We start from the raw sequence: 21,885 nt of genomic DNA, 5'->3' as shown, positions 1-21,885 counted from the left end.
TTGATTTTTAGTGTACACATAACCAGTATGTTGTTTCAGTCCGATGCATTTTTGGCCCGGTGTAACCACTCTCAGTGGCGGATCCAGAAATTTACATAAGTGGGGTCCCCTGCCCCCCCCCCTCCTAAATCCGTCTCTGACTCTAGGCAGCCCTCACAAACGAGTAATTGGGGTGGATGGGTTGGGTGCCTCAGTGTTGTATTATATATAAGAAGATGTGGTATAACTGCCAATGAGAAAAGTCTCCTGTTCATATAAGTCGTAATTTGTAGAAGTAAACCATTATAGTTCAAAGTACGGTCTTCAACACCGTGCCTGCATGGGCTCTCACCGAACAGCAAGCTATAAAGGGCCCCAAAACTGACTAGTGTAAAACCATTCAAACTGGAAAACCAATGGTCTATAGATATAGGAAAATGTGGTGTGAGTGCCAATGAGACAACTCTCCATCCAAGTGACAATTTATAAAAGTAAACAGTTATGGTCAAGGTACGGCAATTCAACACGGAGCCTTGGCTCACACCTAACAGCAAGCTATAAAGGTCTCCAAAAATTATTAGTGCCACGGTAAACTATTCAAACGGCAAAACCAACGATCTAATCTATACAAAAAAGAGAAACGAGAAACACTTATAAACCACATAAACAGACGACACCCATTGAAGGCTCTCAATAAAATTTATTAGTGTAAAACCATTCAAACGGGAAAACCAACTACTGAATACCAGATTCCTGACTTAGTACAATAACCTTTTTTGTATTGTTACAATCTCAAAAACGTGTCCGATAATTTAAGAATGTGTCCGGTTAAAAACGCCTGAATATTCAAAACTAATATACCCCCAATGATACTCTGTAAAGTAAAAAACGTTTACCGCAATTCAATATTAATGGTATGGGATACGATAGAACCCATATTGTTCGGTTGGATTATAAATTATTAGAAAAAAAAGTGGAAGCAGGTGCCAAAAAAAAAATCTGGAGGAAAGGTTTAGTAATCCGTACAGACAAATGTCCAAGGTATGCTACACTGTGCACGCTTTCTTCTGCTTGCAGACACAGACTATAGGTCTGGTTTAAAAAAAAAATTGCACAATAAAAAGTTATTTTTCTTTGAAGCGCTTTAATTTATGATTTTCTTAATCAATATGATTATTATTATAATAAAGTTCAGACAGAGGTACTTCACAATTTAGAAAACTATGTACATTTTATATTGTATTTTTTTTCCGGTGCTTGACCATGTTTACTGTATGTCATTGATAAGCATTAGTTTGCAGGCTAAGTTTACAACACATACTTAACTATTGACTACTTAATGTCCAGTGGCAAATATGTCATGCGTATTTAGAAAAAAAACCATTAACATTGCATTTAATAAGTTTTGTAAAGTTTAAATCATCGTTTAATAGTAAGTAAATTCTATTGTTTTAATATTATCCGGTGATGCCTAAATGTCTTTTTACAAAATGTATGTCTATGAGGGTACTGCTCGACAGGCTTCCCGCAGAAGTGGTTTCGCCAGTGCAATGTGACATGTTTATCAAATCATTGACGTCACATTGACGCGTTTTGGAGGAATCGGACACGTTTCTGTGTGCTACCATAGATAGATGTATAACATCTCTGGTGCTACATGATATATGACTATGTACGATAAATTTTCAATTAAATTGTATTTCCACTTCAATCTATGTATGTACGTTTGTATAAAGTAGTTAGTATATATTTAAATGTCTTTTGTCGTTGTTTCACGGATCTTATTATAAAGAGCACATAAATAGACCGATGGTAAAAGCTACACGTGTATGAAATACTTGCCACTGGCAAACACTAATGCTTTGATGATGATGAATTAAATTATCATATTTTCCTTTTTTTTTTTTATTTAGAAACAAATTTCAACTTTGATTGATTATAATATATACATGTAGTATCAGAAGTCCAGTCCATTACTGGACTTCTGGTAGTATATAAAGTAATAAGTACATTTTGATGTCAGACCATTCCCTTCCAAAATTGTGCATTCTTTTTATTTGTACATAACACAGAAATGAGGAAAGTTTTAACATAAGAAAATTTATAGCAGCCTTTATAAATTCATTACATTTTCTTTCCTCAGAATGATTAACAACAATGGAGACAGGAGCAGACATGGGAATGTTCGATGTGAAAATTGAAGACCTATAAACAAAATGATGTATCAATATGGCACTCATCAGAAAAAAAAACCAACATTTAATCATTAACCATTGAATCCTGAGTTTCGTACAAGTACCAAAACATTAAAGGTGGATGCTTATAATGAGCTCATATTAGAACTAAAGTGTCCTCTTAAATTACCACTGTACATGTAAAAAGACACATCATATCCGGGACTGAATTGAGGAAAAGAGCCAGGAAACTGACATTCAACAAAGCATTCCAAAGAAAAGATGGCATAGGGGAGAGCAATGAAACATGATACATGCAAAATTTATTGTTTATTTGATTGTTTTATTTATAAAATAACCAAGGGCCATGAAAATGACAGAGATTTTTGCCACACACTTTACATGTTGGTATGACATTGAATGTTTTATTATATATCAAAAAATGGTTATGATAAATAAAAGAAATTCCAGTTATGATTAAAATAAGGTAATCGAGACATTGTTTTGTGTTGATTATAATGCATTGCCTAACATAGTAACATATGACTGCATTAATTACAACATGTTTTAAGCAAAAGCAAAATACCAAAAAATGAACAGTATTGAAGATTCTAATCTTGTTTGATATATATATATATATATATAAATTATGCGCTATTATACGCATTGATACTGTAAAATATCAGCCTCGAACCACAGTGTGAATCTCCCTGATGTCGAGTGCGTATTATTTTTATAAACACTGAAAGACAGTCACAATCAAAATCAAGAAGTAAGCAAAGAATCACAAAACGAAAGGGCATTTACAACAACACTATGAAAAATACATATATAAAAACAACACGAACTCCATTAAAAACCGGGAGTGAATTCAGGTGCTCCTAATGCGTATTATTTTTATAAACACTGAAAGACAGTCACAATCAAAATCAAGAAGTAAGCAAAGAATCACAAAACAAAAGGGCATTTACAACAACACTTTGAAAAATACATAAAAAACAACACGAACTCCATTAAAAACCGGGAGTGAATTCAGGTGCTCCTTCAGGGTAAAATCCGATAAACTACTTATCTTGCTTCATTTCTGTTTTCTCATTCTTCAATAGTTTTTCGATAGACGAGAGTTAGCTTGATATTTTTCCTTGGTCATGTTCACGTTGCTAAAAAAAACTCTGCGCAGCAGGGTGATATAGTCAAAGAGAAAAACGTAACCAGCTAAAAAAGGATAATAATAATATTGTCACAGAATTACCAAACCTATATTTGGATACCAATTGTACTGAGATGCACATTGTAAAAACTTCTCTAATGATAAACACTTAATCAGAGATGTCTACAAAAGACACAAAATATGCCACAATTATTATATAGCATACTATACTTACCTAGTTTAAAAGTTTTCAGTTCCAAATATTTTTTGAAACAATACACATTCAAGTTAAAAAGATTAACAGCACCAAATCTACTGTAACAGTACTGAAAATAACAATACCGAAATAGTACTGAAAAAATCAGTACTGAAACAGTACTGACAAAATCAGTACTGAAACAGTACTGAAATAGTACTGACAAAATCAGTACTGAAACAGTACTGACAAAATCAGTACTGAAACAGTACTGAAAAAATCAGTACTGAAATAGTACTGACAAAATCAGTACTGATTTCATTGAAAGTATAACATTATAAGTTTTCAGTCTTTCCTAACAGTACTGATATGCACGAGGGTAGAAATGTACCAAAAAAGTGTGGGTAAATTATTGGTAGTGTAGCAGTTTAGTAACTTGTCATAAAATGATGCCGGGTAATCTCTCAATGAACAACAGTGATATCTATAAGGTTATCTATTATTGAATTGCCTCAATCTTACGTCCTTATTTTTCATTTCTTTAAAATGGTAAAATTTACACTTTATAAATGAAATATTTGTCGTAAAATTAAAGTGATGCAGAGATGGTTAATAAATATCATAGATTCTGACTAATGTGTGTCTTAAATAGAAATTATACGTGAATAGCTTAACTGATCAAGTGAACGTAAAATGAAAACAAATGCATGGTCATCTCTTGAACCTATAAAAACTCGTGATGTTCCTAAACACATATACCGCTTTATAAATAATGAATTTAAAAACAATAATAGCTATCTTAGTTGGCTTATTTTATAACAGCTAGGTCGAAACAAATGTTGGATGACTTTAAGTAGGACCTACGGACAACATAGATTGATTCCTTTATGCAATCATGTCAATATCTTTTCGCAACAGGGTAAAGGTAAATGGATTTGTGTACAATCAGTATAAAGTCACATAAAACTCAGTTATCTTAGTTGCCCAAAAGGAACCCATATTCTTAACACATATTATGTACTTTGCACAATGGTTTCCTTTATGTTTTTAGTAAAATATTGTTTGTAAAAGTATTAATAACAGATTAAACAGTTTTCTTTCCTCGTTCAGTAGTAACTTACGACAGCTTTCCTTAACTTATGAGTACCGTTTTAAAGTTACGATTGCAAAATTCAATTTTGATTTTATATTCTTCGGGACTCTATCGCAAACACAATATAATGTCGATTTTAATCGTTCTCATTTTAATTCTGTGGGAATAGTTTTTGTGTAAGTATCATACCCTTTACCGTCCTGTTATATATCGTTCAAAGTACACGTAGGAGAACTATTTTCTCGTATCTTAAACATCTGTCTGAATCATTGAGATATTTTTGTTTACCTTAACAGACCGTTCTTAATTGTCATTCACCCTAAAACTAACCACTTTCAAACACTAACCTTAATACTTACACTGGTCCTGAAACCTTACCATAAACTAAAACAATTCCAACCATTTACATGCAAACAATAAAAACAGGGTCCTATTAAGTAGGTCGTTTCGATTGTATTAATATATACTTTTAATACAATTCTATAGCCACTGTGTAGGTATGCCGTTCCTCAACTGGTTAAAGTGTTCAAAACATTATTTTAAGAAAATGTAATGTTGCAAAATGAATAGTTTAGTCTTTGTCTTTTACAAAGATAGCAAAGATATTTCAATCTGTTACATAATCTAAACAAATTAAACTTTCATCGAAAATCTAATCAAAAATCGATCTATCAAATAATTTTAAAAAGACTGCACATAAAGAATACATATATTTGAAGCATAACAATTCTACAAAAGAGACGAAGAAAAATATTGATTAACAAAATGTATGTAAAACATGTGATATGGACTGGATTCTTTTGTGTAGTCTATCCATGTTTCAGTGGTCAGTACGTACCATATGTGTATACTCTGTCAGATAACTGACAGCAATCAATCATAATATTGGTCACTTGCGGTCTATTATTAAAGAAGTAATTCTAACATTATTTCTTTAAAAAAAATGAGGTAAAAAAGAAATGCAAAGCTCATAAGTCGAAACAAAACTGACCAAGACATATAGAGAACGAACGATTGAGCTATACGACCGACCCCCCCCCCCCCCAAACCCCCAACCCCTAAAAGGATTGGAAAACGGTGTTGCTGGGAGCATATCGACTTGCCCTGTTCAACATCTGACATCCTTCGGGTTACTCTTGAGAATCACCGATATTTCAAATTGATTTATTGGGCATCTAACGATAACGCAATCATAAATGTCTCTTGTCCAACATTAAGACCTTACCAAACTCAAAAATTATCGGTACATGTTAATAATGTAAACTTTAGAAATAAAAACAAAAATACAAACACATCGGAACATACTACATTATTAATTAGGCATGCCTAATAATTATCCATCCCTTTTTACATCTACAAATACAAAACCATTGGTGCATGATATAACAGTCACTGACCATAAGACATGAACTAATACAAAACCATTGGTGCATGATATAATAGTCACTGACCATAAGACATGAACTAATACAAAACCATTGGTGCATGATATAATAGTCATTGACCATAAGACATGAACTAATACAAAACCATTGGTGCATGATATAATAGTCACTGACCATAAGACATGAACTGATACAAAACCATTGGTGCATGATATAATAGTCACTGACCATAAGACATGAACTAATACAAAACCATTGTTGCATGATATAATAGTCACTGACCATAAGACATGAACTGATACAAAACCATTGGTGCATGATATAATAGTCACTGACCATAAGACATGAACTAATACAAAACCATTGGTGCATGATATAATAGTCACTGACCATAAGACATGAACTAATACAAAACCATTGGTGCATGATATAATAGTAACTGACCATAAGACATGAACTAATACAAAACCATTGGTGCATGATATAATAGTCACTGACCATAAGACATGAACTAATACAAAACCATTTGTGCATGATATAATAGTCACTGACCATAAGACATGAACTAATACAAAACCATTGGTGCATGATATAATTGTCACTGACCATAAGACATGAACTAATACAAAACCATTAGTGCATGATATAATAGTAACTGACCATAAGACATGAACTAATACAAAACCATTGGTGCATGATATAATAGTCACTGACCATAAGACATGAACTAATACAAAACCATTGGTGCATGATATAATAGTCACTGACCATAAGACATGAACTAATACAAAACCATTGGTGCATGATATAATAGTCACTGACAATAAGACATGAACTAATACAAAACCATTGGTGCATGATATAATAGTCACTGACCATAAGACATGAACTAATACAACACCATCGGAACATTTGAATGTTTAACCCTACGACATTACCAAATACACAATCATCTGTACGTGTTAATTGTATAACCCTAATAGTTCACAAAAAACAAAACCATCGATACATGTTATTTCTCTTACCCTATGACAACACCAAATAAAAAAACGTCGATACACTAATTTTCTAGTCCTTGGACTAAACTAATTGTACAAGTTGAAAAGAAAATTAAAAAAATTTAAGGACAAATGGTAGTCCGCACTTTTACCGATTGGGACAAGACAGACATTGAAAAATAAGTAACCACAAAGTATAGCACTCAAATCTAAGACAGGGATATGAATGAAGCCTATCTGTGTAAATATTGTTTAATCTTTGAATGTTTCAAGCCGTGGTTAGAATATTTCCTCCGATGAGTAAATAAACAGGAGTTGCTAGTAAATAATTGAAATTATAAATTATATATATTTGGACGTATTACATTTAGAACGTTTTTGATTTGATTTTTTTTTCAAGTTTATACCAAACTTCTATCAATATCAGTTTCAAATTATTTTTATATTAATATATTAGTCAGCATTGGGATAGGTGACGGTATGAATGACTTTTTAAAGATGTCTACTGAGACACATGATGAGATAGCATAACAGATTTTTGTTGAAGACAAAGAGGGGGGGAAACAGTCTTAACAGATCCAGATGTGTCCAAATATAATAGTATGCTCTTATTCGAATCTTGTTTAAAAACTTTGATAATTTAAGCAAAACTATGAGCTGTCAGTAACACGGAAATCTTTCAAAAATAATACACTATGACAAAAGACAGCTCATGGTGAGGTCTCGACTCAAGAAAGGCGCAATGCATGTGTTGCAGGTGTAACACATTTGCATGATATCTTAACCTTCTCCTTTAAAATTCGAAAAGAAGACTCACAAGACGTATATAAAAGAACTTCAAGAGGGACAGAAGCCTTTCAAATCTTACCATACGGTGACAGTTTTGAATTGTGAGTAGTCGGTTTAGTATCTATTGATTGTCGTTCGGACTGTTTTGATTTATAGTTGTTTCATAGTGAAATCCTACAACATCTCTTTATTTTGATTTAGTATAAAAAATAGTATTGCTTTTAATTACGCGTGATCATTACACAAATGCCACGTACAAAGTGTCAAATTATAATTTTCCTTTTTTATTGTTATTTTTAACTGAGGTTAAAAACTTATAACCCCTATTGTAAAGATCAATTTACACTCTTTGCTTGACTCATATGTACAGACAAGGTACATTTTATAAATGAATAGTTTATATTAATGGTTCAGGTTTCTAATGAAAAGCTTTGTTGTTTAAAAAGATGTATCATTCAATAAAAATATACTGTTGTTAGTTATTTTGTACGAAGAGGTTAAAAAAGTAGTGCTCCAGTGTTTGCATATTTATTGTAACGATAAAACCTTAAATATTGACATTTAAAAGTCTAAAAATTTACTTATAAGTAAGTGCATATCGTGGTTTTACAAATCACTCCGGCAAAGTTATACTGATGCAGGTATTCGGATAAGTATCAGTTCATTTGATTCAAACAAATATTTACCTTTAAAGGTCTACAACTTATGTTGTACTTGCATAGTGAGAAATAACAACTCCCTCTGCAAAGTTATACTGAGACAGGTATTATGATAGGTAGCAATATACTTGATTTACACAATTATTTTATTAAACTAGCTTCGTAAATTTTTTCTTAACTTTGAAGTACTGATTTTTTTTATGACCACCAACAAACGTACAGTTCGTATGTTTTGTTTTAGTTGAATAGACACTTGAAATACTCACAATGTTCTTGTTGAAGTTGGAATGTCTAATGGGACTGTTGTTAGAGATCTTTCTTTGCAACTAACATCTGTGTTCGTGCAGATACATAGAGAAGGACACCCATTCACGGTGGCTTCAAAGACAGTGCATGTAATCATAAAAATTACAAAATACATTTTCTCCATTATACGCCTGAAAAAAAATCCATTAGAATGTGAAAGTACTTCGGATGTATAATATATAACTAGTTGATAGAGTCAAAAATACTTAAATTCAATCATTGCATTCAACATCTTGTAAAAGATCAAGAAAAACGCGTTGGACACATGCAATTTATGACGTGTTGTTTCCATTTGTGTGAACAATAAAAACAAAATAAGTATTTCGCTAAAAACTAAAATATCGTCAATGAGAGTAAAGTTCGACCATATGTTCATTTCATTTTTATTTTGTCCAATCAATCTTTTTAAAAAAATAGCAAACTAATCAACACAAGGTATTTCAATTTTTTATCGACAAAAAGAAAAGATTTCGCATCTAATACAAGACGTTTATCTTTTGCTACTGACTTGATAAGCAGTAAGTATAAACATAATTTGTGTTTGTTGCACAATTTGAAATAATTGTGCTAAAAAGGGAATCAGCATAAATATCAGTTTGTTAATTTAGTTGCGACAGACATAACGCTTTTGTTAAGGACCCAATACTATTGAGAGATTCCTTTCCAACGTACAAAATGGAAACACTATACTTGGCTTCTTATAAAGCTAGTGCTAGTGGTATAAAATAAAACTTCCATCGAACTAATTACAAGTGAGATTGTACGTTATAAAATAATTTGACCGAACAGTGTGTAATAAGCACATAGATAATATGATTAAAATGAGTATTTCGGTACACGTCAATGAAACAACCAAATGACAACTTTTGTAAAAACACAGAAATGTGTGATTCCTATCATCCTTTTCTATGAAATATGTAGAATGCAATAGGAATATTTTATCTTAACTGTTTGTGTTTATACAGTAAGGATGTCAAACTCCAACATAACTAAAGTCTTTTTATCAATGTTGCGAATAAAATTAACAGAAATAATTATAGATCTCCTTTAAACATCGAAATGTCAAAATGACATCAAATACACCACTATCTTTTTTAGTCTAGCCTAATTCATTCTTATTGTTTCCCTTTAAAGAGATTTTATAACTGTTGTCAGGAGCAGAAATGCCTCCCAGGGTTATTCCACTACCGTTTCCTACAAAAGGATATGTCTGTATCTAGTCAAAACTATGGCAGTAGTTTTCCGTTTAGGTTGGTGTTTTTGAGCTTAACATAAGGGAATTTCCGTTTTGAACTTTCTTCGAGTTTGGCATTTTTGTTATTTTACTTTTCAGAACTAACGTTAATAAGTTCTACTACGGGGTCTTAGATCTATCTTGTTTCTACTTTATTTGTTTTCATAAATGATTTATCATTTGTAACACTGTAATAGTTTAAGTAGGTATATATGTATTGACAATAGTTCCAAAGATTCATTTAAACATTAGTAAAATTATTTGAGCTAAAATCTACATCATCCAAGTCAGTTTTTACCAATTGGCCCTTTATACCCTCATAATCTTTACGCTTGGAATAGTATTTTTGCCTTTAAAACGAGATTTGTTAATAAGTTTTTAAAGAAAATTCAGCTAAAATAGGAGAATGAGAACTGCATATCTAAGTTAGAACAATAACCGATTAAATCATGTTTTTCCGATTTGTCACACATAAAGCAATGCAAGTTCCAGTTTGGGTTTTAAAGTTGGTAGACTCCCTAACAACATTTTTTAAATGTAAATGGTTCAGTAACTTTTTCAATGAGTTTCTTGTGCTGGACAATATATCGCAATTAAAATCATCACAAAGGAGAAAAGTGGCAAATTACAATCAGTGCTTTCTCCACTGATTCACTTTATTAGTTTCATATATCAGAATTTGAGTTTTGAAGGTCAGTATAATACATCAACAAAATTTAATTGGGAATGTGTCCATGAACACAGATGATGCCCCCGCTTGCATATAACGTAATAAAGAGACATATCTCAAGAACGACAATAGTGAGACTCCCCATATTCGTACTTGATCTGAGTTTTGTGGTTATAAATATTGTGTATAAGTTTTATAACATTTGGTTGAGGCAATATATTAAAATAGAGAACGGAAACGAAATAAAATAGCAAATTATTCCATTTGTAAAGGGCATAACTCTAAATCTGTAAAAAATACACCACCTTAATTAAAACCCGACTTTTATTTTGTGGTAATACGCATTGTGTATAAAATTTATAACATTTGGTTGAGGGAAACTTAAGTGGGAATACGGCCATTTGTTAAGGGGCTGAACTCTAGAACACAAGTGTCCATACGTTTCGGCAATTACGGGCATCTCCATTAGAAGAAATCACAACATCACAATAACATCGCTTGGATAAATTACTTTACAGTAACTGATGTGACGTTCATTTGCCTCACTTTTTCTATTTTCTTATTTTATATATATAAATAAGTAAAAAAGGATGACACTAAGCCTGCATTTTAAGACAGAAATCGAATTAAACGAAGTGAAATAGACTTTTGAATTTTGAAAAAGCATTTGACACCGTACCGCACGATCTTTTAAAAAGTAAACTTCATAAATATGGCACGAGCTTTTAAAAAGTAAACTTCACAAATATGGCATGCCCAAAAACATCTTGAATTGAATTGACGCCTTTCTATCTACAAGATCTCAGTGTGTGATAGTGAACGGGGTTAAATCCAAAACATCGTCAGTCCTGTCAGGAGTACCTCAATGAACGATTCTTGGTCCAATCTTATTTCTGGTCCATATTAACGACATAGCAGAAAACGTAACATCAGAAATTAGGCTGTATGCAGACGACTGTGTATGCTACAGAGAAATTAAAACTGAAGATGACTGTGCAGAACTACAGAAAGATATAGATAACTTTGGTAACTGGGCGACTAATTGGGGTATGAGATTTCAACCAGTAAAATGCAACATGATGACATTGAGTCGCAAAAAGAAAATTACATCATTTAAATACACTCTAAACTAGAGGCTCTCAAGAGCCTGTGTTGCTCACCTTGGTCTATTTGCATATTGAACATTGGACACGGATAAATTCATGACAAAATTGTGTTTTGGTGATGGTGATGTGTTTGTAGATCTTTCTATACTGAACATTCTTTTTGCTACAATTATCTCTATCTATAATTCACTTGGTCCAGTAATAACAGTTGAAAATATTTTCTTAAAAATTTACAAAAATTTACCAAAATTTATGAAAATTGTTAAAAATTGACCTAAAAGGGCAATAACTCCTTAAAGGATCAATTGACAATTTTGGTCATGTTGACTTATTTGTAGATCTTATTCTGTTGAACATTATTGCTGTTTACAGTTTATCTCTATCTATAATAACATTCAAGATAATAACCAAAATTTCCTTAAAATTACTAATTTGGGGGCAGCAACCCAACAACTGGTTGTCAGATTTGTCTGAAAATTTCAGGTCAGATAAATCTTGACCAAATAAACAATTTTACTCCTCGTCAGATTTGCTCTAAATGCTTAGTTTCAGAGATAACTCCTTCAGGGGTCAACTGACAATTTTAGTCATGTTAACTTATTTGTAGATCTTACTTTGCTGAACATCATTGCTGTTTACAGTTTATCTCTATCTATAATAACATATAATAACATTCAAGATAATAACCAAAATCTGCAAAATTTCCATAAAATTACTAATTTGGGGGCAGCAACCCAACAACGGGTTGTCAGATTTGTCTGAAAATTTCAGGGCAGATAGATCTTGACCTAATTAACAAATTTACCCCTTGTCAGATTTGCTCTAAAAGCTTTGGTTTCAGAGATATAAGCCAAAATCTAGATTTCACGCCATGTACTATTTTAAGCCATGGCGGCCATCTTGGTTAGTTTGCAGGGTCACGCCACACATTTTTTAAACTAGATACCCCTATAATGATTGTGGCCAAGTTTGGTTAATTTTGGCCAAGTAGTTTCAGAGAAGATTTTTTTAAAAGAATACTAAATTTTTGAAAAATGGTTAAAAATTGACTATAAAGGGCAATAACTCCTTAAGGGGTCAACTGACAATTTTAGTCATGTTAACTTATTTGTAGATATTACTTTGCTGAACATTATTGCTGTTTACAGTTTATCTCTATCTATAATCACATTCAAGATAATAACCAAAATCTGCAAAATTTCCTTAAAATTACTAATTTGGGGGCAGCAGCCCATCAACCGGTTGTCCGATTCGTCTGAAAATTTCAGGGCAGATAGATTTTTACCTGATAAACATTTTTACTCCTTTCAGATTTGCTCTAAATGCTTTGGTTTCAGAGTTATAAGCCAAAATATATATTTTACCCCTATGTTCTATTTTAAGCCATGGCGGCCATCTTGGTTGGTTGTCGTGGTCACGCCACACATTTTTTAAACTAGATACCCCAATGATGATTGTGGCCAAGTTTGGTTACTTTTGGCCCAGTAGTTTCAGAGGAGAAGATTTTTGTAAAAGCTAACGACAGACGACGACGACGACGACGACGACGGACTACGGACGTCAAGTGATGAGAAAAGCTCACTTGGCCCTGTGGGCCAGGTGAGCTAAAAATACAGAACTCCAATTTTTAACATCCATAAAATATCTAGGAGTAAACATCACAAATGATCTATACTGGGAAAGCACATAAAGGAGATATGTAATAAATCTTATAGGACATTAGGTTTACTAAAAAGAAATCTATTTATTAGCATGTCCACTTGAAGTTAAACTCCAGGCATATAAAGGACTTATACGACCTGTCTTAGAATACGCAAGCACTGCCTGGGACCCACATCAACTATATCTCCAAGACCAACTGGAAAATGTACAGAAAAGAGCGGCTAGGTTTATAACATCAAACTACAACTATGAACCCGGAAGTATGACAGCAATTTTATAACAACTGCAACAACCATCACTAAAAGACCGCCGTACACAAAACAGACTGATCCTTTTCTGCAAAAGTATACACGGTCAAGCAAACTTACGATCTGACCAACTGACAAACCATTCCGGACAACCAAGAACATGCACAGCCAACATTTCCTCAGACTTCAAACGAAAACAGACATATTAAAATACAGTTTCATTCCAAATACCATTAAAGACAGGAATCTACTACCACCGGATATCCTCATCAAAATTCAGACAGCAGAAGAACCAGCTAAAGCCTTTAGTGAAATTGTAAAGGGGGGGGGGGCATCTTAAGTAAATAACTTGACACACGCGCGGTGTATTAATATCCTTGGATGTATCACCGTAAACCTACAATGTATCAAGATGAAGATCAAGATCAAGACTAGATTTACATCTAGATTATACGGATTATTAAACTTGACATCAGTTTCGTTCTACAAGTGCAGAATTGAGAAGCATATCGTGAGTGTTTTTAATTTTGGTATTTATATACGTCGCATGACAAATGTTGGCAATGTCCGGTAATGGAGCAACCATTTAACAGTTATTTGTGTTTGAATATCATGTGTAATAAACAGCTGCGCCATGAGCGCATGATACGCCCGACGTCTTGTGTGGAAGTTTTATGCAATAATCATAAATAGTTTCTGAGAAAGTTTTAAGCAATAACCATATATTGTTTTTGAGACACGGCGGGACATGTGAAATCCCCAACCCTGGTTTTTTTTACAAAAAAACTAAATTTCACTAAAATAAAATTTTGAATCAAAACCCAAAAGTATACAGATCTTTAGATTAATATAACAAAGAAATGTGTAAAGTTTTAAGCAATAATCAAAAATTATTTTTGAGATACGGCGCGACATGTAAAAAAAACCTCCCCTGTTTAACAAAATACTCAATAACTCCAAAATAAAGTTTTGAATCATCACCAAAAAGTATACAGATCTTTAGATTAATATAACAAAGAAGTGTGTAAAGTTTTAAGCAATAATCATAAATTGTTTTTGAGATACGGCACAACATGTAAAAAAAACCTCCCCCTTTTTTACAAAATACTCAATAACTCAAAAATGAAATTTTGAATCATCACCAAAAAGTATACAGATCTTCAGATTAATATAACAAAGACATGTGTAAAGTTTTAAGCAATAATCATAAATCGTTTTTGAGATATGGTGCGACATGTAAAAAACCCCTCCCCCTTTTTTACAAATAATCAATAACTCAAAAATAAAATTTTGAATCATCACCAAAAAGTATACAGATATTAAGTAATAGAACTAAGAAGTGTTTAAAGTTTTAAGCCATAATCAAGAATCGTTTTTGAGATACGGTGCGACATGTGAAAAAAACACACCCCTGTTTTAGTTACAAAGTGCCGTAACTCAAAAAGTTTTAATCTTATTTTCCCCAAAAAGTATACAGATCATTTGACCATCATAAAAAACAACTATGTTAAGTCTCATGAAATTTGGATAAGTCGTTCTCAAGTTACGGTGCGACATGTTTACGCTGGACAGACGGACGGACGGACACCGGACATTTGTATACCATAATACGTCCCGTCAAATTTTGACGGGCGTATAAAAACGTATTACCTACGGATGTAAAAACTAAAATGTGTATATTTACTTTCTCTCAGCAAACCGGAAATATGCATTTTTTTAAACTTAAACAAAACACGCAGAAGGATAATAGTTACGTTTAAAGGTGCCAGGTAACTTCTATAAATAGTTCTATTCTGTTCGGTAATATAAAGGTTGTAAATATATAACGATGGTTCTAAAAATAAACTAAACCACACTTATTTACACCGGAGAGCTCACATAAATAACAGTAACTACATGAGCAACTGGTTTTTACCGTGAACAGAAACTTTAGTTAAACTTAGCCCTTTATAGAACATGTATTGATTATAGTAAATGTTTGATTCGATCATACATTTGTGATTTTAAAATATGTTTATTTAATGAAACTTTACTTGTACAACAAAACATTCCGAATGACCATTATAAAACCGAAACTTAAAAAAGTGCAGAATGAATGGTGACTTATGGTTTGCTGAAATAAAAAAAAATGAAAATAACGGGCAAAAAATAAAAATGGAATAAAGTACATCAGACCCTTATAATTTTTTTATAGGATTTTGTAACTTTGGAAAAAAATACTAATTACATTGTTTTAATGAATTTAAAGAAAAATTTAATGTTTTGTTTTTAAATTCCTTTTTCGTGTACTTTTTGGTGTACCAAAAGAAACTGGTTGCCAATGGGTAGCAAGGCAGTTTTAAATTGCAACAAAATGCACGGGAAGATAACTCCAATGTATAAAGTTATTTCATAGACAAAGACTAAGGCATGATATTAATTGCACAGCAAGATCTCAGTAATCACTTAAAATGTAAACAACAATTACATCGCTTTGATACATGTTTATTTCGTTACAATAACTTATATGACGTTCATTTGCCGCACTTTTTCTTTTTTCATATTTTTTTCAATATCGTTCGTACAAAGTGTTCAGTCCGTCACGATGTTAAGTTTTTAATAATTTGATCCATAAGGTTTCTTTAATTTTTCGGTAAATTTCTGAGCCATATACTCTTTTCGCTGCAGTTCCTCTTAAATTTTTTATCTAATGGTTAGGTTGAATCAAGTGAGTTGCTACTGGATTGTCTGTTTTGATTGTTCTTATGTTTTAAAAGTTCAGCAACATCCTTTGATACAGTGTATCGCCTGTTTATCCTAAATATACCAGTTTTTCCTTCCTCATTTGGACAGATTATTGCATACGTTTGACATGTTTTTTCTTCCCTGAATGATTAATACATACAAAAATAGGATTACACAAAGCCCGAGTTTTAAGACAAAAATCGAATTTTACGAAGTGAAATTGACTAAACTTACATCTTGTTTATACATAAATATGGATAGCAAACTTGACCTTAGTTTCAATTTACGAGTGCAGAATGGAGACACACATTTAGATTTGATTTTGGTAAATGTATATTTCGCAAGACATTTGTAGGTAATATTAGGTATTAGAGCAACCATTCAACAGTTGTTTGTGTGTGAATACCATGTGTAAAAACATATTACCTTTGGTAGTAAAAACTATAATCTGTGTTTTTACATATTATCTCTAGGCAAACCGGAAATATGCGAATGTTTTTAAACTTTAAACAAATAAGCACATCCAAAGGATAATAGTTACGCTAAAATGTACCAGGTAACTTCTATAAATAGTGGTATTCTGTGCTTAACTAAAATACACCTATTACACCGATATATCATTTAAATAACTACATGAGCAACTGGCATTTACCATGAATTACAAAAACTTTAGTTCATTTAGCCTTTATAAAATGTGCATTTATTATTATAGCAGATGTTTGCCTCAAACATTTGTGGTGGTGACATATATAAATTTAAGTGAAACTTCTCTTGAACAGAGAAATATTCTAAATATTTATTTATCTTAAAAGGACATAACCGAAACTTTAAAAAAAATAATAAAGAAATAGTGGACTTAAGGTAGCACAATACAAAGATTTTTTCACTCCCAATCAGACAACTTTAAACTGATGTAATTCATTTAATCCTTCTTTATATTTTATAAATGAGGTACCAAAAGAAAGAAGAAAGATAAATCTTTCAAATTGTGATAATTTCATTATGACATAATTATTACATAATTAATGATTATGTTATTAGTTGCTTTATTGTGATGTCCACACTTGAATGAATTTAGCGTTTTTGTTCTTCATAGCATCCCAAAATCATTTATAGATTCTTGTTCAACACAGCTTGACCTCCAAAACTGTGTCTCAGGTTTCAAAAAACATAAATAGAACAAATTTTATAACCAATTGCAAACTTCATTGAAGATTTATTAGAGAATGAAATACAATAGGAAAAATCTGAGACACAGTTTTGGAGGTCAAACTGTGTTGTGCAAGAATCTATAAAATATTTTGGGATGCTATGAATAACAAAGAAGCTAAATTCATTCAAGTATGGACATCACAATGTGGCGACTAATTATATAACAATTAATTATGTAATAATTATGTCATAATAAAATTATCACAATTTGAAAGATTAATCCTTCTTCTTTATTTTGGTACCTCATTTATAAAGTTTAAAGAAAGATGAGTGGAATTACATCAGTTTAAAGATGTCTGATTGAGGATGAAAAATCTGTGTATTGTATGTGCTACCTTAAATATAAAAAAAATAGAATACAATCATGATAATGAGCAAAATACAAAAAATGGTTTCATTCTTAATAATATTTCGTAATGGTAAAAATACGAAATACAATATGTTAATGAATAATTATTAATCATGAACTGAAAGAAAATATAATGGGATTATTTTTTGGCAGGTACTTTTGGTGGACAAAAAGAAATTCACTAGGGGAACTCCAATGATAAAACGTCATTTCATAGACAAAGACTAAGGCAGGATAGTTTTTGCACAGCAATATCTTAGTAATCACTAAAATGTTTACAAAAGAGGTCTACATCAAAACCCCATGAACCATTGAAACAGCAATTATATCGCTTTGATACATGTTCATTACGTTACAATAACTTATAAGACGTTCATTTGCCTCACTTTTTCTTTTTTCATATTTTTTTTCAATATCGTTCGTACATAGTGTTCAGTCCGTCAGGATGTAAAGTTTTTAATAAGTTAATCCAAATGGCATCTTTAGTTTTTCGGTACATTTCTGAGCCAAATACTCGTCTCGCTGCAGTTCCCCTTAAAATTTTAATCTAATAGTTATGTTAAAACAAGTGGGTTGCTACTGGATTGTTTGTTTTGTTTATTCTTATGTTTTAAAAGTTCAACAACATTCTTTGATACAGTGTATCGCCTGTTTGTCCTACATAATTATACATGTTATTCCTCATTTGTACTGATAATATTGCATACGTTTGACAGTTTTTCCTTTCCTAAATGGTTAATATATACAAAAATAGGATATCACAAAGTCTGAGTTTTAAGACAAAAATCGAATTTTACGAAGTGAAATTGACTAGACTTACATCTTCTTTATATTTTGCCTTTATAACTTTTTTGGATTCGAGCGTCACTGATGAGTCTTTTGTAGACGAAACGCGCGTCTGGCGTATGTACAAAATTAAGTCCTGGTATCTATGATGAGTTTATATATAAATATGGATAGCAAACTTCACCATGTTCACCTTAGTTTCGTTTTACGAGTTCAGAAAGGAGAAACACATTTAGGTTTTGATTTTGGTAAATGTATATTTCGCAAGACATTTGTAGGTAATATCCGGTATTAGTGCAACCATTCAAAAGTTATTTTGTGTGAATACCATGTGTAAAACATATTACCTTTGGTTTTAAATACTATGATGTGTATGTTTACATATTATCTCTAAGCAAACCGGAAGTATGCGAATGATTTTAAACTTGAATCAAATACGCACAAGGATAATAGTTCAATCGGAACAACTCGGCCTTTCTGGTTGCACGAAGAAATAACCTCGTATGCATTAGGCGGAGGAATCATTGTCCGGAAAATTTTCCGATTCGATTCAAAATTATATTTTTTCGACTGGACTGGTACATTTTTTTTACCACTACTGATTTAACTTGCTCCTGTCCGGAAAATTTTCCGATCCGATTGAATTTTATATTTTTTCGACTGGAATGGTACAAATTTTTTACCATTACTTATTTACTTTGCTCCTTCTTTCGCGCCAAAATATTTGGCAGAGTTAAAGTTCTTGATTACTCTGTGATATGTAACCAAATTATAGCGCCACCTGGAGGATAGAACTTCTTTGTGTCGCGGATCACTACAATTCCGGCCAACAATTTAAGAAGAATTTCTCCGTAGTGCATACGAGGCTATTGTACTGCGTAGCGAGAATGGCCGAGTAGTTACGATTGGATAATAGTTACGTTAAAATGTGCCAGGTGACTACTATAAATAGTGCGTTTCTGTGCTAAACAGAAATACACTTGTTTACACCGGAGAGCTCGCATAAATAACAGTAACTACACAAGCAACTGTTTTTTACCGTGAGTTACACAAACTTTAGTTTATTTAGCATTTATTAAATATGCAATTATTTTAACAGATGTTTGCTTCAAACATTTGTGATGGTGACATATATAAATTTAAGTGAAACTCGTCTTGAACAGAGATCTATGTGAATATTTATTTATCCTAACAGGACAAAACAGAAACTTAAAAATAAATTAAGAAAGAAAAAGTGTACTTAAATATAAAATATAGAATATAATCATGATAATAAGCAAAATAGAAAAAAAAAAAAAAATTCTTAATAATATTTCGTAATCATTATGGTAAAAATACGAAATACAATATGAATATGAATTTGTATTTATCATGAACTGAAAGAAAATGTAATGGGATTTTTTTTTTTGCAGATATTTTTGGTGGACAAAAAGAAATTCACTGGTGGAAAGCGGCTGTTCGTAACTTCCGTAACGCACAGCCCAACTATGGCAGATGACACGTAAGATTCTAAATTTCCTAAATGCTTTTAATTAAAATTGGTTGAAAAAATTGGTAATTGTCTCTATAATATGTAGGACAAAACGAATATCTAACGTTCTAGAGATAAAATAACGAAATAATGGTTCTATACGACGGTAAAAAACAAAAAGAAGCCGTAATAACTTTAAGAATGAAAATAGAATAATTGTTCGTAACGAATTTTACGGCTGTGCGTAACTTATTTATAATTTTATTGATTTGTTAACTGCATACCGAAAACTTCTTTCAATTTAACAATTTTAATGCACATATTGCGCTAATTACAAAATACGAACAAGTCGTGGAATACGGATTCAAAATGAAATAATATGTATCGAAGTTTCCGGTCATGGATAAGATTTATTTTCGTGAAAAATTACTTAAACTAAACAAGATTTATACATATTCATTAATCTGCCTGTACAATCTAGAAATATTATTTTATTTTTTTTTATATTTGCCTGGTATTTATGCCACCTACTGTCCAGCTCCTCCTCCAAGTTTTTGACACTTCAATTGAAAATATGCATTTTTATATACTTTGAGGAATAGAATTAATATTCTATAATAATTTTTCCCAAATCCTCTTAAAGACAAAATGAATAGAAAATGTGTTCTACAGACTGGATGTTCGATTTAATGCCTTACGTTTCACTTTAGAAAAAGACACAAACATGAATGATACCGACTTGGAAGTCCAATATGTTGTCACGGGCAAGTATAACTATGTCTGGTAATTAGTAGAACTTTCATTTATATATATAAAAAAAAATATGAACTTTTTTTTCAAAATAACTGTGTTTTAAATTATCTGTTGAAATGGGACAATATAAAGTTTCAAATTTTCGAATTATTATTATTATTCTTCTGATTATTATAATTATAATATGTATATAGTTTTATACTGTTTTTAGAAAACTAATCGTCTTTAAATTTAAATTTCAATTAGGATGTCTCACTGAAGGGTGTCTCACTGAACATCATCCCGGTTTAATACCTGATTCTTGTGTTAAACATCAATGTATCTAATTAATTTTGCATTGATTTGTATGTCTATGGAAAATGAACGTGAACATAAAAAATTAAAAAAATTGACATTCAAATTATTTCTTTTCATTTGACAAACCACTGATATACACATGATGTTAAACGCAAACTTGTTTGTTTCATATTTTGTAAATTATTAAATTCGTTACAAGTTCTTGTGCCAAAGTGAATTATTTTTTGAGACAGAAAGTGCTTATTTAGGATACAACCTTGTGATTTTTCAGGGTGCGACAAATTGTGCGCGTATATTTGTTTTCAATTATCAACAATATTTGGATTCTGAGATATTGCCATATCCTGCCCGTTTCTTCTTCACAAGATTAAGCCGACATTTGTTTCATCAAAACTTTCATCTTGCCTTTTTATTTCGAAATCTGTCTATGCCCCTATAAACTTTAATGGTTGCTACAATAGTAATGGGCGTTTTGAGGACGCTTAAAGAACACACCTTGCCTGTTGCATATCAGGTAAGCTGTAAAATGTAAAATTCATATAACATTTATAAGAAAAGTTTGTATAATTTACGACCATTGGAATGTTTAAAGAACAAAGATAAATGGCACTTTCTGATCTCTTTATTATTCGTTTAATTGATTT

At 31.7% G+C, this 21,885-nt stretch overlaps 1 protein-coding gene across 1 annotated transcript in view; it reads right to left on the bottom strand.

Annotated features, from left to right (window-relative positions):
* Nucleotides 1-19,115, bottom strand: part of LOC143057476 (uncharacterized) — a 42,885-nt gene extending 23,770 nt beyond the window's left edge. Inside the window, exons 1-2 of the mRNA XM_076230783.1 lie at nt 19,068-19,115; nt 8,690-8,860 (exon numbers count right to left, since the gene is read on the bottom strand). Of these exons, the coding sequence (XP_076086898.1) occupies nt 8,690-8,853 (164 nt within the window). The 5' untranslated portion in view covers nt 8,854-8,860; nt 19,068-19,115. The remainder of the gene's footprint in view (nt 1-8,689; nt 8,861-19,067) is intronic.
* Between the last annotated feature and the right edge of the window lie 2,770 nt (nt 19,116-21,885).

Source organism: Mytilus galloprovincialis, chromosome 13 (genome assembly GCF_965363235.1).
Source record: "Mytilus galloprovincialis chromosome 13, xbMytGall1.hap1.1, whole genome shotgun sequence".
Lineage (NCBI taxonomy): Eukaryota > Metazoa > Mollusca > Bivalvia > Mytilida > Mytilidae > Mytilus > Mytilus galloprovincialis.
The sequence above is the reverse complement of the archived record's forward strand: the minus strand, read 5'-3'. Positions and strand labels throughout refer to the sequence as shown.